This window comes from Protopterus annectens, chromosome 10.part0 (genome assembly GCF_019279795.1).
Source record: "Protopterus annectens isolate FY-2018-M chromosome 10.part0, PAN1.0, whole genome shotgun sequence".
In the NCBI taxonomy this organism is placed as follows: Eukaryota; Metazoa; Chordata; order Ceratodontiformes; family Protopteridae; genus Protopterus; species Protopterus annectens.
In genome coordinates, this window is record NC_056744.1 from 439,559,037 (window position 1) to 439,580,676 (window position 21,640).

The window sequence follows — 21,640 nt, forward strand, 5'->3', positions numbered from 1 at the left end:
AGTTCACACAGCCTACTTTGATCTTGCAAAAGCCTTTGACACAATACCCCACTCGGGCATCATAGACAAACTCACCAGCTTAAATGTAAACCCATATGTCACAAGATGGGTTGCAAACTGGCTCAAGGACAGAACCCACATGGTCAGAGTTGCTGGAGCTATGTCAGACTCTAAGCCAGTCACAAGCGGTGTCCCACAGGGCTCAGTCCTGGGACCCCTCTTGTTCGGCATTTATTTTTCCGAGGTACAGGCAAACATAGGAGGATTGTGGCTGACAAAGTTCGCAGATGACTGCAAACTGGGTGCCATAATTGATACTCCAGCGGACACAAACATCCTTCAGAGAGGCCTCATAGAAATGGATAATTTGTGCCAGAGCCATGGCCTTAAGCTGAACGCCAAAAAATGTATAGTCATACCCTTTGGGAAAAACAAGGTACCGACAAATTACCACATAGGTGGTAATCCATTGGCACGGAAGAGGTAATCAGGGACCTAGGGACCCAGGTTGACAGTAACCTCTCATTTGACATGCACATTGCCAAAGTGGTTAGGAAAACCTTCTATATTGCCCACCTTATCATGAAGGGTTTCACATCTAGATCAAGAGAGGTCATTGTGCCCTGTACTCTTCTCTTATCAGGCCAATGATTGAGTACAATGCCCCATTTGGGATGTATCTCACCCGACACCTGCAGCAGTTGGAAAGACCCCAAAAGTTCCTCACCAAGAGGATAAAGGGTCTTAAACATATGTCATATGCTGCCCGACTGAAAAAACTCCAGCTCTATTCAGTCACATACCGCCTACTCAGAGGTGATCTGTGCCTGACGTACAAGGCCATGTCCAATCCGGAATTAATGGACATGCTCCATCTCAGAAAATCCAAATCCATCAGAGCCACAAGAGCAAGAGACAACCTCAACACAGAAATAAATAGTATTAATGAAACCAAAAGGAGCAACTAGGCTGATGCAGAGTCACAAGTAGAAATGAAAGGCAAAATCCTCAGGTTAAAATCCAAATGAAAGGCAAAATCCTCAGGTTAAAATCCAACTTTAATTCCACTGCAGGTCGGATAAGCGCTTTCACTCATTCAGTTGAGCTTCATCAGATCATGTAACAAAGACCTTCAAGTACATAGGCTACATTTATACAGTTAAACATCTCCTATTGGCTGCTTCTTGTTACATATTCATGAGTTAATCTAAGCTTAAAGATATATGCACATATAAACATAATGAGATGTATAAAATTAATATAAAAAAACATATAAAAAACATATAAAAACTCTCCATGAACACTCAAGATGCTCTAATAAATATGTGTATATATGTCAAAAGAAATCTATTTCAAGGGGTAAAAACATATATGTTCCATCATTTATTATAAAATCTACAAACATTCCTCCGTTTGTTTAACATAGGTTTAATGGAGGCTCTCTCATTGAGACCTAAACCCCTATCTGCTCTCAATCTAACTATCCACATACTCTCCTTACTCTCAGTATGATTCCTGATGTCACCTCCTCGTATACTGGGTTTAATATTCTCAAGAGCTCTAAATAGGAAATAATGTTCAGGACCTGCTTGGGCTACGTGCTTAGCTAAGGCATTGTGAGGTGAAGCCTTCCTAATGTGGTAAAGGTGTTCTCTTATCCTGTCTTTAAACCACGATTGGTTTTGCCAACATAAAATGCATCACATATTTGGCACACTGCCAAATAAACTATATGAGTAGTATCACAGGTAGCTACAGCACGTATGCTAAAGTTAGTGTGCATGTCAGGATGTTCAAAAATGGACTGGGGTCAAGAGAATTACAATAATTACAGCGTCCACATGGTTTTGTGTGTTCAAGAGGCATTGACCATTCATCCCTTTTTGAATAACATAGCATTCTCCTTAAATTTAATTTGTTCCTATATAAAAGAGGGTTTAGTCCCCACAAGTTTACCGATGGTGTCATCAGTACAGAGAATAGGCCAGTGTTTCGTAATAATATTCTTGATTGCTGGACAATCAGTACTATATGGTAAAGAAACCCTTACATGAGTTGATCTATCATCTCTACCATTGTCTGTTGTAACGGATCCACCAGTAATAACTGGTCCAAAATAAGGAGCTGCTCTGTTCAGTCTAAGTTTATTGACATCTAAGAGATTGGACTCAATCTCTTGTGAGCTATAGCCCCGTTCTTCTAGCCTTATCTTGAGGTCACTCACTTCATTTAGGAAGCCTTCTTCTGTGGCATTTAGCCTAGAGGTTCTCATCCCCTGGCCTCTAATGATATTCTTAAAAATATGCTGTGGGTGCATACTATCACGCTGTAATAGAGTATTAAAATAGCAAGGTTTCCTATAGACACCTGTATTAATCAAACCACATGCTAACATTTCTATATACAAGTCAAGAAATTCTATCTTCTCTCTAGAATGATTCATACTGAAGGTTAAATAGCCAGTGAGGTTGTTCAATATAGTATGGAACACAAACAAATCATCAACATTGCCTCTCCATAAAACAAAAACGTCATCCACGAACGCCTATAAAAGTTACATGTTGTTTAAACATTTCTAAATTAAAGAGACTCTCAAATTCCCAAAATGCCAAAAACATGTTTGCATAGCTGTTGGCACAAGGTGTGCCCATGGCTACGCCACCGCTGTTGGTAAAACTTGTTGTCATAGGTGAACAGATTGTTATTCAAAATGAGTTCAAGGAAATGTACAATGAGGTCTACTTTAACTGATGTATATTCGCTATGTAAGAGAAGATACTCAGTGATATAAATCAGGCCTATGTTATTTGGTAACACAGTAAACAAGGACTTGATGTCAAACGTTACAAAAATCAAGTTATCGACATCACAAATGCCACCTAAGCAGTCATACAAATCTGTTAAAAACTGTTTGGAATCTTTCAGTACAACTTTGTTCTTATTTAATATCGGTCGCAAATGTTTCTCAACATAGACAGAAAGGTTTTCAGTGATCCAACCCTGACCAGACACTATGGGTCTCATTGGTGGGTCAATGGAGTCTTTGTGAATCTTAGGTAACCCATGTATTGTTGGTACAAGTGGATTCTTAACGAAGAGATAGTCAAACAAGTCTTGATCCAAGATATCACCTTTCAACATATCTAATAACATATTGTTTACGTGACTAATAGTGGCTTGCACTGTTTGTTCGTTAACTTGTAAATAGAAATCATCTTCCGAGAGTTTAATCATAGCATCATGATATTTGCTAGTGTCCATAACTACTATCCGACCACCTTTGTCAGCTGGTTTGATGGTTATGGACTGTAAGGACTGGAGTTTAAGTAAGCTAGTCTGCTCCCCTCTAGTCAAATTACCATTCTTCCTATATCTCTTTAAAGAAAAATATTCATACAAATCATCCTCAGTTAGTTTCAAATATGCCTCAACTAACGGATGATTAGGTGGGACAAAGTTGCTAAGCTTCTGAAACTTTGGTGGTCTAGTAACGTTATTGTCTGTCAATTCACTATCAGTTTTATCATGAAATAGCAGTTTAAGCATAAGATTTCGACAGAAAAGTCTCATGTCTACTACAGTGTCCGTAAAGTTACTGTGTGCACTTGGTATAAAGTTTAGGCCTTTACATAATAATTTCTCATCACATTCAGTCAACAAATATCCTGAGATGTTATGTATCATAGAATCTGCTGGTATCAAAATTTCAGCTGTATCTAATTTACTTTGTTCTTCCACATCTTCTTTATTGTCTGATGTGGTACAAACTCTTCTGATAATTTGCGTTTCTGTCTCGCACTGCTCATAGAGCGTCCGGTTGTTATATTCTTGTCCTTTCGGACTGGGAGGGGAAAAGGGAGCTCACTTACTACTCCTGTAGGGATGGTGGTATGTACTTTGTGAGGTAACTTGGATCTCACTATGCCGTCATCTACTGACAACCTCTTATTGATCGGTCCCTTCACAACATGTACTGCTGGATATAAGTTAGTTCTGTCTGCACTATTATTCACAGTAGTAGGCTGACTAACTTCTTTATTGTTTGTATTAATAGAGCTGATCCACTCTCACTATGTAAAATAGTAATTACATCATCAGTATCATTGGAAGTAGTAGTGTTATTAATGTTAGCTATATTTTGTACCCTATTACTAGGCGATACATTGTTATGTACACAGTTAGTAATATCCACAGCTTCACAAGCATTATTAACAACATTAACATTTTCAGAACCAGTACTAGGTTCGAACTCAGTTGTCTAACACTAGTATAGTCATTAGGTTTAATGGTAGCACTATAATGCCCATGTTTAGGCCAAACGAAGACTTGTCCTAAATTAAAATCTCTGTGATCTCTAATAATCTTGCTTCTCTTCTGTTGGAGAAGTTTCCTCTAAGGCTGATATTCCATCCAACAGGCTTTCAAATAGTGGTTCTATTACAGTACTTGGGAAACAAGAAAAATTCTCTTCTGTTGTTTCTTAATGTTATTAATAAGTTTCTCCTCTTCAGAGGCAAAAAGTCAATAAGTAACTCCATGTACTGTTTGCTTACCTCCAAGTTCAGGCTGCCACCTTGAAAGCAACTCTGGATAATGTTCCCCTGATTGGGCATGTTTAATATCGTAATCCTCTCGGTACAATTTTGTGTCCAAACAATAACGAAAATGCAAGCTGTGTTTGCAAACGCTTCAAGTGTGCAAAGTCTTTCTCTAGACTGTCTAACAGGCGTTGTAGCTCATCCAAGTCGGTGTCGCCAGATCCGCGTCATCAAAGCGCTCCAAAGCGCCCGAATTGCCGGAAGTGACTGTTGAACAGACGAGATTCTGTTCAAACCTCTTCTGTAGATGAGCGACTGAGCCCAGGTCTACACCTCGGGGCTCATAGTCTAGCTCAATATCTACAGTTTCACTCTGACTCTGCATAATAGAAAAATAGTGCAAAGGCACAAAAATAGCCAAAAATGTCTGTATGCAAGGTAAAGATACAAACAAAAGTTATGCTAAGCAAACGCTATTCACTGGTAGTAGACTCTGCTCCAAAGTCAGCAAAAAATGAAGCTAATAAACAGGAACAAACCACTTGCTGACAAACAGGATAACGCCCAGTGCTCCAGAAAACTTGAATAATATTAATGAAAAGGCTGATGCAGAGTCACAAGTAGAAATGAAAGGCAAAATCCTCAGGTTAAAATCCAAATGAAAAGCACTGCAGGTCAGATAAGCGCTTTTCATTTGAGCTTCATCAGATCAGTACATAGGCTACATTTATACAGTTAAAACATCTCCTATTGGCTGCTTCTTGTTACATATTCATGAGTTAATCTAAGCTTAAAGATATATGCACATATAAACATAATGAGATGTATAAAATGAATATAAAAAAACCATATAAAAAACATATAAAAACTCTCCACGAACACTCAAGATGCTCTAATAAATATGTGTATATATGTCAAAAGAAATCTATTTCAAGGGGTTTTTTATATTCATTTTATACATCTCATTATGTTTATATGTGCATATATCTTTAAGCTTAGATTAACTCATGAATATGTAACAAGAAGCAGCCAATAGGAGATGTTTTAACTGTATAAATGTAGCCTATGTACTTGAAGGTCTTTGTTACATGATCTGATGAAGCTCAAATGAATGAGTGAAAGCGCTTATCTGACCTGCAGTGGAATTAAAGTTGGATTTTAACCTGAGGATTTTGCCTTTCATTTGGATTTTAACCTGAGGATTTTGCCTTTCATTTCTACTTGTGACTCTGCATCAGCCTAGTTGCTCCTTTTGGTTTCATTAATATTATTCAAGTTTTTCTGGAGCACTGGGTGTTTATCCTGTTTGTCAGCAAGTGGTTTGTTCCTGTTTTATTAGCTTCACAGAAATAAATAGGACATGCTGGAGGGACAGATTCATAACCCAGAGGCTCCCTACACTCTGGAACAGAATCCCAGTCCATGTTAGGCAGAGCTCCTCACTGACTCTATTCAAGAGAAATCTTGACGAGTGGATGGGAGATCGTAGGTTTACCCCGGGGGTCATCTCTGTGTCACTACTAGACAGAGGCACAGTAAACTAAACCCTATAAGGGCATAGTATTCTCATCCTAAGGGGTGGTGAAAGCCACATACACTCTGGCTAGGCTTATAAATGCCCTAGGGCAGATAGCCTAGTACGAACCTATGAACCTATGGTAAAAGAAGGCGGTAATAAATGGACAAATATTAAGGTTAGCTCTTACAGTATCGAAATATGAAGAGTTCCAGTTAGAACTATTAAAACTTAGAGGAATGTTTCTAAGAAAGGTTTAACTTAATTCTGTGTTGGATAATAGTGCCCAAAAAGTGGCTGGCAAAATATAAAGTGGCCATTTTAGCCACCTATTAGGTAAAGTGAATAAAGCATTACAACCTGAAGCAAGAATGAATGATGTACAAGACATGAATAGAAAAATGGAGGCCATATACTACCTGGACTCTATGGTCTTATTTATAATGATACAGACGAACTGGGATATAGTTAAATATAGTGGGAACCTAAGTAGTTTGGGAGATGTAACGCCATCTTTAGTGTATAGAAGATGGACAAATTTCAAAGCTTTGTTGGAGACAGTTAATTCTAATCCCAAAAATGATTTTTTTGGGGGGCATAGGTCTAATGGAGCACTTAAATGTGGGCAGTGTAATCAATGCCCACATGTAATGGATAAAGCTCTTCCTTTTATTAATGACTTATGTTGGGTAAATATAACAGGTCATTTCAATTGTATGACCGGAGGGGTTGTGTAAATTGCATGTTGTAAACAGTGTCAAGTATTTATATAGGCAAAATGGAGAGACCTCTCTACAAACAAGTTTATGAGCATATATATATATATATATATATATATATATATATATATATGTGTGTGTGTATGATATCAAAAAATTAAAAAAAGTATATTGCTTTATGCAATAGTGCATATTAAAGACAACCATGTAGACAAGTTTCAGTTTAATAAGTTGGAAAAAGTATCTAAGAATCCTAGGTGTGGCCCTTAGAAAGATTGTTTACAAGCCAGGGAATTACACTGGTAACTAATTTTAAGGGCTTGGATTTTATGAATAACGTTGTTTTATTGGGTGAATGAAGTTGTATGATGAGTTGTGCTGTATTTAAATGTATGGCTTTTAAAGTGTAATTATTCTGAAAATGTCTTGAGTAAGTTTGGAGTCAAACGTTCAATAAAAACTGTATTTAGTAACTTCCAGAGTGGTAGCTTTGAATGGCTTGTGTTTATATTTTTGTTTATTTCACTTTTACTTGATTTCCATTCTACCACAAATTTTGTTAATTTTATATCAATTCTGCACCACCTGATGCAAAAAAAATTACTATAGTATAGAACCAGCATTGCATTCATACAAAGGGACCGCTGACTGAAAATCTAGGCCAAATGACAACTGATGCCAGTGAGTATAAGCCCTGTGTCGTCCTTTCTTAACTAAGATGTACACATATATGTACACATGGTCAGGGGTTCCTGCATTAAAGAACTTAAAGTCTGTAAGCATGCTGAGTTACATGATTCATTGGACAAAAGAACTACTATTCACATTTTTGTAGTAACCACAAATGTCTTGCGGCTTCAGGCTTAACAAGATACAAACAGACTTGTGAAATGTCAGTGTTGGATTATAAGGTGAGGTTTGGAAAACTTTAGCATCTTATTACATGAGTGACCTACCATAGCTCTCACATATCAGCTCTTTATACTTTCTGCCACTGTTGGAAATTATTTGAAGTAGACTGATGGCTTCAGTTTTGTCTTCTTCTTTCAGCTGCTTTAGCCCTAGGATCTCAAGCAAGGTCAAGACTCCTCCAACTTCCAAGAACTCAATAAGATATCGATGACTTAAACGAAGAGACAAAAAATAATCCCTTAGCCTCAAAGAAACTCAAATATAGACATACTGCATCAGTAGAAACAGACAACACAATTCCACTTAATCTATGCATCCTAGCAACTCAAGTACATGCACACAATTCTGATGTCCAGACTTAATTAAAAACGTGTAAAAATGAAAGTGAGCATGATGATGTAATAGTAAGCCTCTCTTTTCATGGGTGACATAGAAGCATTGTCTAGCTTAAGCTGGCTTGCTTAGGGTAATATAACAGGCAATTGGAAATGGAGGAAAACAAACCTGGGATTAATGGATGAAGCACTTTAGTAGGTTATAGCCTTAATCTTGTATCTAAAATGTCACACTAATAATCAACAAATGCAGTTAGACAGTTATAGGGGATAATATAAGGAAAACCGATAAATTATTTATGTAGCTCAATTTATATAGCTCAATGGTTCCTACAAATCAGATGTCTCCTAGATCTAAGTCAAGCACTTCATAATTTCTCCTGTGGTGAACATTTCAAGGTTCACTCCATTGCCTCTATAATTTAAGCTAAAAGAAGTGGTTTACCCTCAAATCAGATGATTTTCATGGGAAACAAACATCTCCAAATGCCTCTTACATTAGATATCTCAAGATATACCATGCAACCTATTATCATGTAAGCCAAGAAACAATGCTTGCTAAAAATCAATTACAACTGGAATCAGGCATTGTAAAATTATTCTGAAGTAGGTATACTAAAGTTTACCTCTATCAAGTACTGTAATGTAAGACTTAAAAAAATACAAATGTGTGAGTATTCGCACCATAACAGTAGATGTTTAAAAAGTATTATTGTTTTCCAGGAATTCACTATATATTTAGGATAAACCTGAAGTTAGAGATCAGTCCATCAGCCTGATCTTTTCAGTAGTTGCACTTCTGTATGGGTTTATGGCTAGTCTTAAACCATGGCCACTGTAAGAGGGGTCATCTATAAATAGAGAACAGCAGCACACTCAACTCTGTTCTATTTATTTTTCTTGGTGGCAAGGTGTGGCAAAGACATTTATTTCATCAACAAGTGTTCTGGTTGCAGTGGGAGTCAGAAACAGCCTGAACAATCTTGAATAACTAAAAACATAACACATACGTAACAGTTTCCAAACACAGTAATGACCTAAAAAGCACCTAACAAACATACACACATATAACGGATGGAACTAACAACACAATAAAAACATGTCAACATCCTAATAATACATGTCAAAAATCATAGCCATAAACTTTTGTTAGTGACGCAAAGGCATCTATATATTTTTGAGGTCACCAAACCCATAACATGTGCAGGACCAGAAAGATAGAGGAAGTGAGTCCATAGTGCAGCAATAATGCTGCTCTTCAACCATCTATGGGTATGGTGAGTATATTCAAGCAACCATATACTACATTTGTCATATGACTTATTGCTGCAAGAATTTATAAATATGTTTGGGACCACTAGTGTACCCTCATATCCCAGCAATGTGTTAATGGTCTACAGTTTCCTAACATGTGACGGAGGACCAACAAATTGTGTTCTGTTTAAAAACAATTGCAAAAAGTCAGGTTGCCACTCTGCAAAAGATACTTACTTTGATTATTGCATGGTAGTTCTTGAGGGATTCATTTTTTAATCAGTTATGCTCAAGCAACATTTTTTAACTGCCAAATGATAATCTTCTATAGTAAAAGCAAAGTTTAAAGCATCCTGTAAAAGGCAGCAGATGCAAATTCTACTTCCACTGTAGACTGGACATTCAGTTTGTAATATTTGGAGAAAGTGTAAATAGGTGTCCAGAAGGCAGCCTCATACATACTTTGGACAGAGAGACAGGTTTTTAAAGGCTGCTGCAGTAGCTGCTGATCTATTAAAGTGAATCCTATCCTTCCTGCTAAAAAGTTTGTTGTATTTGTCATAACAAAAGGTAATGCATTCAGATGGCCACTTAACAAAGTGGCTGTTTGGTTGCTGAACAAGCTCTGCTTTCCTTTCATAAAAGAGATACCAAACCTCTGTTTTGTTTAAATGAGTGTTAAGGTTGGGTAGAAAATAGCAGAACGTCTGCTTAGGGGTAACAACTTCAGTGTTGGGTAGTTGGCTGGTTTTATACTACTACTACTACTACTGGCAGTGTAAATGGCAACATATAAAATAAATTATGTCCCTTTTAATACTTAAGGATTTAGCATTGTCCCAATAGAAACAAACACATTTATCCGAGCCCCACAATAGAGTCACACTGTTGTTACAACTTACCTAGCAAAAGCAATTCTGAGACACAAAGCAATCTTCCTTCAAAACCAAGAGTCTACCCTACTCATTCACCCAAAGAAATTAAACATATTAACAGGTACAACAAACAAGACTAACCAAACCTAATGCAACACTATTCTTTTCTGCAATGGTCTCTTATTTCCAGAATGTAGCCACCTTCCCACTCACAACACAGCAAAAAAAAAAAAAAAAAAGTACTCTTAAGTAGCGAAATCCAAATTTAAGTCAATTTCTATCCTTCTTACTCTCAGTACAATAATGTAAACGCTAAAATAAAACCGACTAATGGAATAACTAAACACATCTGTTCTATTTCTAGAAACTAGAATGGTTTCTAGACTGATCATAGCACTACTAACTGCTTTCTTGACACTGGCAAGAAAACTTATCAACATGGATAAAGGCCTACTCACAGGAAGTGAATTCATAGATCTGACCAAAACATTTAGTTTAGCTGACCACAATCTGCTTCACGATGCCCTTTTATCTAGTGGAGTTAACTTACAAACTGCCCACTGGTTTCACAATTTCCTTTATTAAACACTTCATAAACTAAAGTAGTGCTTCTGGTACCACCCAAAATCTCTTCACAACTCTCCACCAGAATGGCATATTACTATCCAAAACTTACAATCCTTTGGAACTACTCACTCTTTCAAGTGCCTAGGCTTCTATCCAGACTAGAATCTGAAATTTCAGCTTCACACTACACACACTAAAAAGCTAAGATTCATAAACTACTCTTCTGGTCCTGTAAGATTTCACACTTTCACTCACCAGGTGATAGAAAAGTCATTTGGAAATGCATTCTACACAGACATAATATATATTACTTATTATTGCCTCTGCATGACAAAAAAAAATCCCTGCAATTGACTTCAAACAAAACATATTGATTTGTTGCCTGAGCTCCTAAAAGAGAATACCATTGCCCAATATTAAACAATTCAAACTGGCTCCCTGTTCAGCAAAGGTCTGACTTCTTATTTGGTACTCTCTTTTTGAAACTAAAGCATAACTCCTTTCACTACCTAGTAGGAATTTTATGAATAAGAAAAAGCTGTTGGGGCTTCCATTCCCAGGTCTGTCTAAGCTCCTGTTAGACAACTTCACAGCAGTGATCACAGCGTTTCAGTACTTGGCAACAAACTATGTGAATCTATGCTGCTATCTATTAGAAATATAAACAAATATCCAGAATACTGAACAAAATGTAAAACCACCTATTTGAGGCAGCAAAATGTACATGTTTCTAGCCTGAAGGTAATACTTCATTTGCAATTTGCTAAAAATGTAACACAGATGCTACCCATATAATTATCATTTCGTAGATCAGCACTTCAAATAGTTTGTACATTGTCACATTGCTTTTACCATAATCTTTTCAGTGCTGGCAGTTGTTTTCACTTCCAGCTTTATACCTAGGCTAATATTTGTAAGCAATGTAAATATTGCCTTCACTTCTTACTACAACTATTCTTTTAGGTATGAGATTTTCAATATCTACTTTTATTTCTTTATGCCAAGTGGATTCCCACTATATGTTTGCTCCTCTGATGTTAATTCTTCTGTTATTTACTAAACTTTACCCAATGGCAATACTGCATTATTTTCTCATTGCACAATGTCTTCTAGACTGTTGTGATACTTTTTGTATCTATCTCCAGGATGAGCCAGAAACAGGAGTTTGTTGGAGCAGTGTTCCATCCAGCTCAACAAATTTAAGCAAATAAATGCATTGTCAAGGGGATAACAATGCATTAAAAGAAGGGATGTGTAAATTGTCTTTTAACAAGAAACAATAACATACTGTGAAAGAGACAGAGAAAACTCTTAAAGTAATAATAAACTAATGTTGTTGTTTGTCTTTCGGCTTTTCCCGGTTAGGGATCGCCATAGCGGAACTCCGGTCTGCTAATGATTGGCAGTAGATTTTCACAAATGCCGAGGTGCCAGCTCGACGTCCAACCTTCAACAAAGGCACGCCCATTTCCGCATGTCTTTCAAATGCCACCCAACCGCGGGGACGACATGCAGACTCCACACAGAAGGCACTCCCCGCACTCCAGCCGAGAATCGAACGGGAAAACCTTGTGCTGTGAGGCAACAATGCTATCACTGCACCACCGTGGCTAAAGTAATAATAAACTAATACACCTCTTCAAATGCTCACTGTTCAACATCTACTAACTGTAAAAATATATTTTATACTGTAATAGTTTATTTCATCTGAATGTAATCTAATTCAAATAAATAAATTAATATCATCTCAAAATTCACTCGTTCGAAGTACTCCTTAAAATGGAGAACATCGACATTTGTGCTGTAACAGAGACCTGGTTCAAGGCAGCAGAAAGCAACCCTGCACTACCAGGCTACAACTCATTCCACACCTTTCGGCCACAGAATTGGACCGAAGCTCCAAAGGCGATGGTGTTTCCATATTCATAAAGGATGCGCACACCTCCAGACTGGTAGCTCAACATAATGCATCTGAGATACTTCAGGTGCAGCTAACATTAGGTAAGACAGCAATTCAGGTCGTAGCCTGCTATAAGTCCCCAGCCATGTCCCAAGATTCACACTCCACATTCCTAAGCACCCTGGAGAATATTAGGGTCCAACCTAACACTCTCATACTGGGCAACTTCAACTACCCCTCCATTAACTGGGAAAACTACTCATGTACCAATACACTTGCCCAACACTTTATGGAATTCATTAATTCCAATGCCCTGGACCAACTCGTTCTTACCTCCACTAGAGGTAGCAACATCATTGACCTGGTCATTACTAACATGGGCAACCGTTGCTCTATACCAGTAGTCAACTCCTCCCTGGTTAGATCCGATCACAAGCTTATCACTTTGGAAATCCACATCCCTCCCACCCCCCAACAAAGGTAACCACCATGAAAAACTTCTCCATAGCTAACTTTGGGCTCCTAAAAATAGAGGTGGCTAACTTCATGGCACCCATGCAAATGGAGAATAGTTGCATGACCACCATATCATACACCAATGCACTGTACAAACATGTACACAAATGCATAGATCTCACCATACCCAGTAGAACTAAGACACTCTCCTCAAAAAAAGGAAGCCAATCTGGTGATCCCCTGCCATAAACAAACTCTACAACAGAAGGAGGAAACTAATGCGGAATAAGGTGAAGTCCCAAGACTGGAAAATCTCCCTTATCAGCAAAAGTTTGAAATCCCTCATCAAATTCTCTAAAGCTAACTATGAAAACAGAATTGCAACAGATAGTAAAGACAACCATAAGGCCTTCTATAGTTATGCAAAGAATCTCCATGGCAATACCCAGATTTGCTCTGAGCTACTGCACAATACTATCTCCTATACTGAGCCAACAGATATTGCAAATATACTGGCAAACAGATTCAGTGCTAACTTTACCTCTCTCTTCCCCACAAAGGACCAATCACAATACCAGTAGATTGCCAGGCACCCAGTATTACTGCTGCACAGGTTAAAACAGCACTGTCCAAGGCCAAGAATACAGCTTCTATGGGAGCTGACAGTATCCCTGGCTGTGTTTTACATGAACTATGGAGTGAACTGGCACCTCACCTGTGTGCCCTGTTCAATCAGAGCCTCACCTCAGGCTTTGTCCCTACAGAATGGCGCACTGCTACAGCCATCCCTCTCCACAAAGGAGGAGCAACTACAGAAACTGGGAACTATTGCCCCATTAGCCCGACGAGTCTGACAAGTAAAGCTATGGAAAGTATCATCATAGGTTCATAGGTTTATACTAGGCTATCTGCCTTATATGAAAATACTGTGCCCATTAGTTTGTTGTGCCTCTGTCCAGCAGTGACACAGAGATGATTCCATCCACAGGTCAAGATTTCTCTTGAACAGAGCCAGTGAGGTGCTCTGCCTCACATGGACGGGATTTTATTCCACAGCATAGGGAGTCTCTGAGTGATAAATCTATCCCTCCAGCACATCCTATTTATATCCATGCTAAGGTTTAAGTTGCTTGCTCTAGTGGTTTTGGTGGATTTGGATTTTTGAGGTGGAGCATGTCCATTAATTCCGGGTTGGACATGGCCTTGTATGTCAGGCACATGTCACCTCTGAGCAGACGGTATGCAACTGAATAGAGCTGGAGTTTCTTCAATCTGGCAGCATATGACAGATTTTGGAGTCCCTTTATCCTTTTGGTGAGGAACTTTTGGGGTCTCTCCAATTGCTGCAGATGTCGGGTGAGATACATCCCGAATGGGGCATTGTACTCGATCATTGGTCTGATAAGTGAAGAGTACAACAATTACCTCACTAGATCTGGATGTGAATCCCTTCATGATCAGGTGGGCAATGTAGAAGGTCTTTATAACCACTTTAGCAACGTGAGTGTCAAAAGAAAGGCCACTGTCAACCTGGGTCCCCAGGTCCCTGATAACCTCTTCTGTGCTTAGTGGATTGCCACCTATATGGTAGCTTGGGGTTACCTTGTTTTTCCCAAAGGGTATGACTATACATTTTTTGGCGTTTAACTTCAGGCCATGGCTCTGGTACCAGCTATCTGTTTCCGTGAGTCCCTTCTGAAGGATATCCGTGTCCGATGCACTTTCCACTGCAAACTTTGTCAGCCAAAGTCCTCCCATGTTGGCCTGTACTTCTGAGAAGTAGATGACAATAGGGGCCAAGGACCGAGCCCTATGGGACACCACTTGTGACCGGCTTGGAGTCTGACATAGCGCCAGCAACTCTAACCCTGTGGGTTCTGTCCTTAAGCCAGTTTGCAACCCATCTTGTGAAATATGGGTTTACATTTTTTTCTACAATACCCGAGTGGGGTATTGTGTCGAAAGCCTTTGCAAGGTCAAGGTAGGCTGTATGGACTGCCTTTCTCTCATCAATGGCCTTGGTGACTGTTTTGAAGAAGTCAACCAAGTTCAAAAGGCATGATCTGCCCGCCAAACTGGGTTGGGTCCAATGTCTGCAAGTCCCCTATATCTTTGTTTATGAGCTCCATTATGATCCTCTCCGTAGCTTTGCAGACTAGACTTGTTAAGCTTATGGGGCGGTAATTACCAGGGTCCGTAGAGGCACCGCCTTTGTGGAGTGGGACCACAGTTGCCGTACGCCACTCCTTGGGCACGTATCCTGTGGTAAGGCTGAGATTAAACAGCTGCCTTATGTGCGGGTTTAATTCCTCATTTAGCTCGGACACCATCCGGTCCCATTGATGCTGTGTTTTTAGCTTTAGAGAGTGCAGCTTTCACCTGCGCATTTGAGATGTCTGGGAGGCTACACTCCGCTGGGATAGTTATCTCTCCTTTAGTGGGGAAGCGGGGGGTGAAGTTTGCACTGAACCTGTCTGCCAGTATGTTGGCCATGTCTGTGGGTTCAGTGATTTTTGTATCATTTTGGACTAATTCTGAGCATATCTGGGAGTTTCCACCCAGGTTCCTAACATAGCTGAAAAAGGCCTTATGATTGTCCTTTGAATCCATGGCAATTTTTCTCTTAAAATTGGCCTTAGTTGATTTTATGAGTGCTCTTTTTACTAATAATGATCAGGGTGACTTCCCTTTTATGGATTTTGTTCTATCATGTAATAGCTTTCTCCTCTTATTGTAAAGTTTGTTAATGGCTGGGGTCCACCAGACTGGACGTTTGCCCTTTGTGGAAAGAGTCTTGGTTTTATTTGGGATTGCCTGATCCATGCAGTCCTGGAGGTGTTCATAGAAGGCATTTGTAAGGGCTCTTGGGTTGTGGTTTCCACTGGCTCAGGGGCCTTGAAGGATACCACACCAGTCTTGAGTAGTGTGAAGTTTGCTTTAGAAGTTCTTCAGTGTGGTCTTTTTGTTTGGGGTGATGTGGATTTCCAGTGAGATTAGTTTATGATCCGATCTCACCAATGAGGGATATACGCATTTTGTCCCCACGTTTGTGATAATGAGATCTAGTATATTTTCTCCTCTCGTGGGAACAGTGACTAGCTGTTCCATGGCATTTGAATTTATGAACTCCAGGAACCGGCTTGAGTAATGTTCCCAGTCTATATTCGGTAGTTGAAGTCACCCAATATGATGGTGTTTGGAGATACATTTATACCCTCCAGTGTCTTCAGGAAGGCTGTGTGGGGTTCCTGAGTTTGAGAGGGTGGCCTGTAGCATGCTACAATTTGTAGAGCAGTTTTGCCTATGGTTAGTTGCACCTGGATGGTTTCTGCCACCAACCTGGAGGTGTGGGTATCCTTTATGAATATGGATACACCCCTCCTTTTGTGAAACCTAATAGTGGGTGCTCTCAGGAGCCTTGAACCAGGTTTCAGTTACAGCACAGACATTGATGTTCTCCATACTGAGAAGGGCCTTGAGTGCATGCATTTTGAGATTTAGACTTCTGGCATTGAGCAGCATTACCCTCAGTTTCTTCCCATTTTTGTTTTCTAGGGTGGTAGGTTTAGAATTTGAGCCTTGCCTAAAAAGGCACTATGGGGTGGCAAGAGCCTTAGCCAATATCCAGAATCCCAGGGGTGACAGGTGCAAGCCGTCCCTTGCAAAGCAGCGTGGCTTGTCAAGCATGTCATCCCAGGCAGACAGACACTGGATCCCCTTTGAATGACACCAGACATTAAGCCAATTGTTAAAGCTGATCATCTTGTCTCTATATTGTGGCATCATTCTTGGTGAAGGAAGGATACTGCTCAGGGTCAGGGTCATACCTGCCTAGGCTACATAATCAGAGAGCTCCTCTATGTCTCTTTCATGTAGTCCATCAGGTCGTTCACACCAGCATGGACAATGACTGTGTCATATTTGTACTTGCTGTGGAGTGACCAGTGCTTGTGTTATGTGGCCCCTCTCCTTGTTCGCCTGGTGAGTGGGACGTCAGTGTGTCTGACTATGGAGTCACCTATGACAAGTATGTTTGGTGTTGTATTTGGGGCTGTGACTGCTTTGCACACTGCTTTTGTGGTTTATGTGTTGCTTGTGGGGTGTCTTGAGGTAGCAGTTGTTTGGGTGTCTGCTTTGGAGGCCTCTGCTGTTTAGGTAAATTTTTACTCAGAGCCTCAGTATGTCTTTGTGTGTTTATGTGTTTGATTCAGTGGTGTGGTAGCATTATGTGAGGCTGATTTTGTGGTGTGTGTAGTTGCCTTCTCCTCCTGTCTGGTCTTGCCAGTCCTGAGCTGAGAGAGCTTAGCCTCCAGTTTCTAAATAGCTGCATCTCGCAAGTATTTGTGTTATGTGGGAGGAGGAGAGGGTTGTCTGTGTACATGAGGCAGTTATAACATTGCCTCAAGATTCCCAGATTCACCAGCTGGACCGGAGAGGAGATTGACAACTGACCTTTGGACATGCTAGAATAATATTGGGAATTCCTTAATAATTGAAAACAAGGGCCAGTGGGGAGTGAGGGTGTAGTGCTTTTAATTTTTAGTGCTGACTTATATAATTGCTTTAGTGAGCAAGTGCCAGGTAACTTGAGTGCAATGTGTTACAAGTAACTAAATGGAAAAGCGAGAAACAGTAACTTTCAAGTGAAACAAGGAACTAGTACAGTAAGCAATGCAGATATCACTAGTGATCCACAGAAGCTGAGAAGCCCGGTGGAATTAGCTTCCAGGGAAATAACAAGCAAACAAACAACAAGCATATAAACAAAGCTAGATTCAGCAGGCCTGGATCTAGTCTATGCTACAGCAAACAAGGTGTACCAATTTCAGTAAGATACAGTTCAAATATTCAGGCACTATAAACCTCTAACCAGAAATTCCCAGCTCAGAAGGGCAGAGTCCAGCCTCTTCTCCCACAAGAGTGCAGACCACGAACCTTCTTAATGTAAATGGACCTAATAAACAAAGATATATGGAATCTCCAAACTCTGGATCCTACACAGTTTGGTTTTGTAAAGGGTAGATCATGCCTGCTCAACTTGGTTGACTTCTTTGAGTCAGTCACCAGAGCTATGGATGAAGGTAAGGTGCTTCATACAGCCTGCCTTGATCTGGCCAAGGCTTTTGATACCATTCCCCACATAGGAATCATAGAAAATCTTACTAAGCTAGACATCAACCCCTATATCACTAGGTGGGTTGCAAACTGGCTCACAGATAGAACCCACAGTGTGAAAGTAGCTGACTCCAAGTAAGACTGCCGACCAGTCATTATTTATTATTTTATTTTATTTTTATTTTACATTTGTTTACCGGGAAAATCCGACTGGATACATGTCCATTTTCAGCGGACGCCCGGGGAGAAAAGCTCCAACATCAGAAAAAAAAACAAATATGAGTTACATACATACATACCAGTTTGTGGTTGGTTACAAATACATTTCATAGTGTTCTACAAACAAGGGAGGAAAATTACTAATATAGGTAATATAAGCAGCATACTTTAACACATATATTAAAAACGTCAGTCATAAGGTAATGGTAAGAAAAAAACTAGTCCTGTAAAAGAACTGGTAATCACAGAATAATGGTCTATCATGAGATTTTTGATACAGGAAGAGTAAAGAGGATTTAGGTTAGAGACAGTAGAGAAGAACCTTAGGATCCTAGGTATGAGTTAATCGTTCCATACTTTTCCAATGCTTTGAAAATAGAGCATCACCGCCTGAGTTGAAGGATTTAACCATTTTCAAGAGTGGCCTGTTAGAGGAAGAAGACTGTTTAGATTGGTATATGGTAAGACTAAGTTCGGAGATTTATCAGGGTGTTTGAGTATTTTAAATGCCTCAATAAGTTGGGTCTGCTGTAAAGGTTTGGGAGTTCTATCCACCCTAGGTTTTAGGTTGATACAATGATGGGTTCTATATGGTGTTCCTGTTGCAAATCTTGCAATATGATTGTAAGAACAGGAGAGTTTATTTTTTGTTCAGGTTGGTGAAAATTGTGGAGGCATAAAGAAGGGTAGAGAGCAAATGTGTGCAGGCAATGGTCACGAAAAGTTTTGATTCTATATAGTGATCCTAGTTTTTTATTCATGGTTTTAATGGCTAGATTGATATGTATATCAAATCTGAGTTTATTATCAATGGTGACAACTAGAAGTTTAGTGTGAAGGTCTGGGGAGATAATGGTCCCATTATTTGATTGTATGGAAAAGTCTATGAAAGCAGCTTTGGGTTTTGGTTAGTAGTTTGTCTAAAGGAACATACTAGTGTCGAATCATCTGCATATTGAATACAGGTGGCCTCAGGGATGGCTTTATGAAGGTCATTAATAAAGACTTAGAAAAGTGGTCCTAATATGGACCCTTGAGGAACCCCAATGGTGTTTGGTAGCAGATTGGAGAGTTTATTCTGTACTGCTTGTTGAGGTAGGCATGGAACCAATCTAATGTTAGGTTATCCAGGTGTAAATTTTAAGGTGTCAAGAAGTAGCTGGTGGTTGACCATGTCAAATGCCTTTGATAGATCCAGAAAGAGGGCAGATGACACTTTTTATCTATGATTTATTGTGTCTGTAAGGAGGAGGGCCGTTGTTGTGCTGTGGTTGGGTCTAAAGCCATGTTGAGTACTGGTTAGTAGTTTATTTTGGATAAGATATTGAAGGAGTTGTTTATGCATACATTTTCCATAATTTTGGCCAGAGGGACATTATAGCTATAGGCCTGTAGTTAGATAGTTCTGTGGAGGGATATTTTGAATTATAGATTCTGTAATGATTGATAAGGATAGAAATGGGGTAGGCTATGACATCTGCAGCTTTTGTAAGTATTCGCTGGGAGGAGGTCTGCAGAGAGGGTAGTTGGTTTAAGTTTTAGTAGTAGGGATCTTATTAAGGATGTGGGGACAGGTTTTAGGTTGAAAGTATGTGCAGGTTCTGGGATACTCGATTACCGACAAGTTGACAGTGGATAGTTGGTAGGCTAAGGTTTGGATAATGGCTATTTCTTCAGGGTTTTTATCCAGTACTACTTGGAAGACTTGCCTGGGTGGAGAAGGTTGTTTAAACCTGCCCAGAATTTTGAGGTTATTTTGGTGTTTATCCTGTAGTTGGCAGTAATAGTTCTTTTGTCAGTTAATATGGCTTTTTTGTTGCATTTCTTTGCTGCTGGAATTTAATGCGGTCTAAGGTAGATTTTTCCCAGGTCTTGTTTCTAAGTTTAATTTTGAGTTTAGAGTCTATTGTAAGCCAAGGTGCAATCTTAGTTTTAGTTTTGAGATTTCAGATCATTCTGAAATTTTGAGAGGTCATACTGTTTCTTGTTTCTAACTGACCTAGAGCAACCTGATTTATTTTTCCTTATATATGTGATAAGGTGATCACTAATGTCATTTGGTAGGGCTGACTGTTTATGGGATGTACATAACTATTAAATTTATACTTTTTCTTTATTCAGTTGCAGTTTTAAAGCAAGTATTTCAGCATTAGAGATTTGGGGTGGTTGGGTGGAGTTAAAAGTAATATTAAGGTTGCCCTGGTTTCAGCCAGGTTTCTGTTAAACATATTATATCTGGAAGGTGAGTGTCTATTGTTAATACTTCTGATATTTAAGTGGTAAATTTGTAGTGAATTGGATGACATAGTGGAAGATGCTGGACAGTCAAGAGTTGTTTATTGATGTGATATCTCCATCTTTGGTGATGTTTTACTAAGATATTCTAATAGTCTTAATAGTTTCTGTAATAATTTCTGGGTATGTTTGGATTTGGGGTGGTGGAGATCCGGAGGTACGTCTGCTGTCTAGGTATCCTGAGTATGGCTGGTCTTCATATTTGGTAATTAGATATAAACTAGTTATCAGTGGTAACAGAAAGAATGTAATTTTATTTTGCTATACTATTGGTGGCTTGGGTCAATTGAGTATATGTATGAGGGAGGGGGAGGGAGGTAATTATAAAAGGTTGAATGGCTAGAGGGGTGTGGGCTAATGAGCTATAAAATGTAGGGGTACCGATGGGGCAGGGTAGGGTGCGGAGGGAGAGGCAGTGCAGCGGCGGGGCTGAGCTGAATCTAGCAATCAGCTCGTTGCTGTTCTATGAGCAATGTGTATCTAATGAAATTGTGGATACTGTTTTATTTGAGGAGTTATAAAACAAGTTTTATACCCACTTCTATGGTAATTTTTGGATGCCTTTATTTGTAAACGTTGTTTTCTTTTGGTAAAATGAAGAAGAAATGTCTTGTTCTCTTTAGTTGAAGAGGGCGAAGTAAATTAGGATGTGATCCACAGGTAGAGAATAAACAAACAGAGGACAAAAAAAATAACAATGTACCAGATTACACTCTATTTCTTATAGTTGCAGTAGACCAGTCATGAGTAGAGTCCCACAGGGTTCGGTCCTGGGTCCTCTCCTGTTTGGTATCTACTAGTTTGAAGTCCAGGCCAACACGATGGGATTCTGGCTGACAAAGTTTGCAGATGATTGCAAGTTAGGAGCTATTATTAACTCCCCAAGTGATGCTGACATCCTACAGAAAGGCCTCAATGAGACCGACTGGTGTCAGAACC

General features: G+C 39.3%; 1 protein-coding gene across 2 annotated transcripts in view; it reads right to left on the reverse strand.

Annotated features, from left to right (window-relative positions):
* Positions 1–21,640, reverse strand: part of ARMH1 (armadillo like helical domain containing 1) — an 859,505-nt gene that overhangs the window by 608,663 nt on the left and 229,202 nt on the right. For both annotated transcript variants that reach the window (XM_044085339.1, XM_044085338.1), the window contains exon 4: positions 7,730–7,896. In XM_044085339.1, the coding sequence (XP_043941274.1) occupies positions 7,730–7,896 (167 nt within the window). The remainder of the gene's footprint in view (positions 1–7,729; positions 7,897–21,640) is intronic.